At 55.6% G+C, this 5,533-nt stretch overlaps 1 protein-coding gene across 2 annotated transcripts in view; it reads right to left on the reverse strand.

Moving 5' to 3' along the window:
* The window catches only part of KCNAB1 (potassium voltage-gated channel subfamily A member regulatory beta subunit 1), a 41,387-nt gene that overhangs the window by 14,343 nt on the left and 21,511 nt on the right, over positions 1–5,533 (reverse strand). The window contains exons 3-4 of one of the 2 annotated variants that reach the window (XM_005419059.2): positions 1,738–1,775; positions 257–336 (exon numbers count right to left, since the gene is read on the reverse strand). In XM_005419059.2, coding sequence (XP_005419116.1) covers positions 257–336; positions 1,738–1,775 — 118 coding nt within the window. Of the gene's footprint in view, positions 1–56; positions 133–256; positions 337–1,737; positions 1,776–5,533 lie in introns of those variants that run through there. The other variant, XM_031055483.1, reaches the window with a different exon arrangement.

The raw sequence follows: 5,533 nt of genomic DNA on the forward strand, positions 1-5,533 counted from the left end.
CCCGGGTGTGGCTCTGTCCCAGCCCTTCCCAGGCACACCCTGCCCCCGGCACTCACTTGCCGGCCGCGTACACCTCGGCCGTGTCGAAGAGGTTCACGCCGCTCTCGTAGGCGATGGTCATCAGCTGCTCGGCCACCTGGGGAGGCACGGGGGACAGCAGGTGACACCACACCCGGCAGGGAAAGCCCCCCAGCGGGACAAGCCCAGCCCCTGCCCAGGGGACACCCCCCAGGCACACCCTGCCCCCGGCACTCACTTGCCGGCCGCGTACACCTCGGCCGTGTCGAAGAGGTTCACGCCGCTCTCGTAGGCGATGGTCATCAGCTGCTCGGCCACCTGGGGAGGCACGGGGGACAGCAGGTGACACCACACCCGGCAGGGAAAGCCCCCCAGCGGGACAAGCCCAGCCCCTGCCCAGGGGACACCCCCGGCAGGGCACCAGGGAGGGAGGGACACCAAAACACGGATTGACACCAACGCCCCCCGAGCCAGCCCGGCAGGAATTCATCTCCCCTCACAGGTGCTTCCCATCAGGAAGGCAGCCAGGAATTCAACAGGGTCACAGGAGATGCTCTGCAGTTCTACGGGGTTTAACACAGAATGGGGGGGTTAATGTTCCTCTGGCTGCCTGCCAGCCTCCCTGCAGCTCCCCAGAGATGCTGTGGGGTGGGGAAATGCCCTTCAGGCATTGTGGAGCACAGAGGAGTCCTGGGGCTCCTGCTGCCCCCGAGGGATGAAGGCTCTGGCTCAGCTTCCCAAAGACAGGGCTGTGCTTTTGTCCTGCTTTGCATGGAATTCGTCCTGCTTTGCATGGAATTATGGTGAGCAAGGGGGGCAGGAGGACCAGAGTGCAAACTGGACATCAAAACTGGCCTCAGCTGACCATCACCTGACTGGTCATCATCCCACAGCGCCAGGAGATGGGATCAGAACCAGGGATCCATGGGACCAAAGCCAGGGATCTACAGGGACCAAAGCTGGGGATCCACTGGGACCAAAGCTGGGGGATCCAATGGGGATCAGAGCTGGGGGGATACACAGGGACCAAAGACAGGGATCGATTGGGACCAAAGCCGGGGGATCTACGGGGACCAAATCCTGGGGGATCCAGAAGAAGCAGTGACACCATGACAGATTGAGTGAATTTAAAGGAAAGCCCCTTGGAATGGAGGCTCCTGGGCTCTTTCCTCACGCCAGAGTTGTTTTGGGGTTGTTCCACACCCGGGGGCAGGCAGCTGCTGTCCCTGGGGCGCTCACATCTGGGACACCTGGGCTGCAGAGGAGCCCACGTGCAGCCCAGGGCTCCAGGGGTGATTCCCTGCATCAGAGCCATCTGCTCCAGGGAAAAGCACAGAGCAAACCCGAGCTCGTTTTCAGTTGTTTCAGCTTATTATGTCCAAAATAAATCACCTTTGTAAGGCCAGTCATGACTGTATTTAGGACTGTTGCCTGTTATGTCCACACACAAAAATAGTTCCCAATTCCAGTGCAGGTGCCCAGGGGAAGGAGGGGACATTGCTGGGGACAGCACAGGACAGGAGATGGCCCTGAGGGGTGGATGGGGCTTGTGAGAGTCCATCTCTGGAAATGTCAGGCTCATCAGGGGGTTGTGGCAGAGCTCTGTGTAGTGACTCCCTGCTGTCTCTCCGTGCAGGAAGGCTCCAGGAGCCACAATTTCTCTTAAAAATGAAATTAACCCCCCCGCCCCCCAGAGTGTGGTTTGTTCCATGCACTCACCTCATCTGAGATCTGACCTCCAAAAGTCACCCAGGTCCCTGGAAAAAGCAAAATAATCTGTTACTACAAGAGGGTTTCCACATCAAAAATGAGACTTCAGAACTCCCTTTGGGATTTAATGGGTTTTAGATGGGGTGAGCTGGCTCAGGGGGTGGTGCAGCCCCAAGAGAGCTCCTGCAGCCAGGCAGGACAGGGCACCTGCTGCCAGCACAGGCAGCTGCCCAGGGCAGCACCCAGGGGATGCTGTGGTGCCAAAATACAGAGCTGGATTCAAATCATGGGATGGTTTGGGTCGGAAGGGACCTTAAATCCCATCCAGAGCCACCCCTGCCATGGCAGGGACACGTCCCACTGTCCCAGGTGCTCCCAGCCCTGTCCAGCCTGGCCTGGGACCCTTCCAGGCCCTGAAATCTGAAGCTCTTTCCAAATCAGAAATCATTCTCCAAAGCTTCAATCTGACAAATTGGAAAAAACCCGTGATGCTGCCACAACACATCATTTGGGGAATGAAACTCTCCTTAAATATGTGCTTCAGCATTTAGCATCCTGAAAGTCAAAATGAGAATTAAAAAAAAAAAAAAAAGAAGACATAAAAAAGAGAAATATTTCTTCTGACAGGAAAGATTTCCAACTCACAGTGACTTTTCCCTGGGAGCTGTTCCATGAAGCCAATGTCCAGTGCCAGCCCAGCCCAAGGGCACTGCCTTCCCTAGGCTGGCCCCTAAAGCTGCTGCAGTTTAGGCTCAGTTGCTGCCTCTGGTCTATTATTAGGAAAACTTGGGGCATTATCTCTTTATGATCATTGCTTAATTAAAAAAAAAAAATTTTAAAAAGATCCTGAGGTGGAAGCAGCGTGTGGATTTAACCAGATCATAAATCAGTTTGGGTTGGAAGGGACCTTTAAAGGTCAGCTGGTCCAACCCCAAGGAATTCCCATAGGAACATGATTTCTGTATCTAGGTTTTGCATGCATGTATTTATTTTGGGAATACAGATCTCCTCAGGCACTGGGAAGAGGCAGCAGGGGCCTGGGCAAGCAGCAGGTCAGACACCCCTGGTGCCCTGGGCTCAGCAGGGCTGTGCCAGCCCTGGGCCTCCTGCCAGCCTGTCCCAAGGTCCCTCTGAGCCCCTCCTTGCTCCTGCAGAGCCCCACAGAAACCCAGATGCCAAATTCAGCCTTTCCCTGCATGGGTGGATGGAGGGATGGAGGGATGGAGGGAGGGATGGAGGGATGGGGCGGCGATGGAGCGATGGAGCGATGGAGCGATGGAGCGATGGAGCGATGGAGCGATGGAGCGATGGAGCGATGGAGCGATGGAGCGATGGAGCGATGGAGCGATGGAGCGATGGAGCGATGGAGCGATGGAGCGATGGAGCGATGGAGCGATGGAGCGATGGAGCGATGGAGCGATGGAGCGATGGAGCGATGGAGCGATGGAGCGATGGAGCGATGGAGCGATGGAGCGATGGAGCGATGGAGCGATGGAGCGATGGAGCGATGGAGCGATGGAGCGATGGAGCGATGGAGCGATGGAGCGATGGAGCGATGGAGCGATGGAGCGATGGAGCGATGGAGCGATGGAGCGATGGAGCGATGGAGCGATGGAGCGATGGAGCGATGGAGCGATGGAGCGATGGAGCGATGGAGCGATGGAGCGATGGAGGGATGGAGGGATGGAGGGATGGAGGGATGGAGCGATGGAGCGGTGGAGCGATGGAGCGGTGGAGCGGTGGAGCGATGGAGCGATGGAGGGATGGAGCGATGGAGCGATGGAGCGATGGAGCGATGGGGCAGAGCTCGCGTGGCTCTCCCAACGCCCCAGAACTGAAAGCTCTGACTGACAGAGGGGCTCAGGCTCCCAGCTGGGAAATCCAGTGAGATTTCCCCAGCCCTGGAGGTGTCCCAGGCCAGGCTGGACAGCAGCCTGGGGCAGTGGGAGGTGTCCCTGCCAGGGCAGGGTGGCACTGGGGGAGTCCCTCCCAACCATGTGAAATGCAAGGATGGGACAGGGACTGCAGGGCCAGGGCTGAGCTCTGATGCTGCCAAAGGGACAGGAATTGCAGCTTCCCTGCCTGCCTGCACTTGAAACGATGCAAAAGCTGCTCCCAGACCCTCATCAAAGAGGGATGGGGCCCCTGGGTGCCAGGACATGGACCCTGAGCAGGGTGGAAGGGCTGGGGCAGCTTTGATCAGCCCTGCTCAGAACACAGCCCCTCATCAGCCCTGGCAGCAGCAGCTCCCTCCCTTTCCCTCAGAAAAAGGCCAATCTGAATTTTTTAATACGTCAGGTCTCTCTCCGTGCAAATAAAGCTATTTAAAGATGCACAAAGTGTGAGTTCAAACTGCAACTCCTGGTTTCCTGCAGAACAACCCGAGCTGGAAAAGCCAAGTTTGCCACAGATCAGAGACGAAATGGAAACTAAACAAATGAGCAAAGAGGACACAATTTCTGGCTAATTTTGTATTTTCTTTAGGTCTGTAAGGACGACAAGAATGGGACAGGAGTACCCCTGCTGCACCTTGCTGGCTACAGACCTCAGGAGAGGTATTTTCTCTGATTATTGGAGTTTAAATGCTCTGGTCCTGCACAACAAAGATAAAACTGAAACCTCTTTTCATTTTATCTTTAAGCTTCTTCATGCAGATAAAAAAAAATAACCAAATGAAGCCTGATTTCCATGTTAAAGCTTCAGAGGTGTTATTTTTACAGGAATACATTAAAATGTGTTTGTACCAAAAAATGGGTTGAGACTGTTTATCTCAAGGTGATTTTTTTTCCCCTTTTGCATAAGCAGCACACAGGTGCACAGGTGAGAAGGAAGAGGATTATTCATCCTCCCCACAGAGTGCACATCCTCTCAGAATTCACCTTGTGACACAAAGCACATCCCACTGAGTGACAATGTGCTCGGGGCTTGGGGCACAGGGAGCGCTCAAATCACAACAACAGGCACCTGAAAGCTCCTGAAATGCAGGGAATAAATATCTGCGGTACTGGACAGGCAGGGACGTGGGTTTGGGCTCAGCAGGGCGAGCTGAAAGCACCAGGTGTGGCTGGGGAAGGGAAGGGCTCTGCTTCAGGAGCCAGCAGCAGGGAGGGCACCCCCATCCAGGCAGAGGCTGCTCCCCTCCCTCTGCACATTAAAAAAGGCAAAAAAAAGCACAAGGCGCATTTGGCATTTCAAACAACAGCCAAGGATGATTCACAACCTCAGCCAACACACTCATTTGGGAAGAAAAATATACTGGAGAAAGACATATATATTTTTTTAAATTGCTGCTTTCCCCTGTCCAAGTGACTGTCTCTCTCTCCCCTAGCCCAGCTCATGGTTTGGAAAGGCATCCCCTGCCCCAGGACAGACAGACTTCCACCACTGCCCCTTGCCCATCACCTTCCTCCCTCCTGCCCTGAAGAGATTTTCCAAGTGGATTTCCTCGCCCTCAAGGGGAATTCCTGCACCAGGCCCAGCCTTGGCTCCCAGTGCAGCCCAGCAGGGCGTGGTGCCAAAGCAGAGCCCACCTGAGCGTGTCACAGCACCAGTGTCACCTGTGCAGGGCAGGGCTGAGCCCCAGCCCCTGCTGTTCCTGGCAGGGACGGTGCCTGTGCCAAACCTCACCCCAGAGCCAGGACCAAGGGCACAGCAGCACCTGCCCCTCTGGGCTCACAAAACACCATTTCTGCAGCCAGCTGTCACCTTCTGTCCATGGGACTGGGGACAAGCAGGAGGGCAAAGCTCAGCCCAAACTCACCCAGGCAGGAGGGCAAAGCTCAGCCCAAACTGACCCAGGCAGGAG

Source organism: Geospiza fortis, unplaced genomic scaffold (assembly GCF_000277835.1).
Source record: "Geospiza fortis unplaced genomic scaffold, GeoFor_1.0 scaffold172, whole genome shotgun sequence".
Taxonomy (NCBI): Eukaryota; Metazoa; Chordata; class Aves; order Passeriformes; family Thraupidae; genus Geospiza; species Geospiza fortis.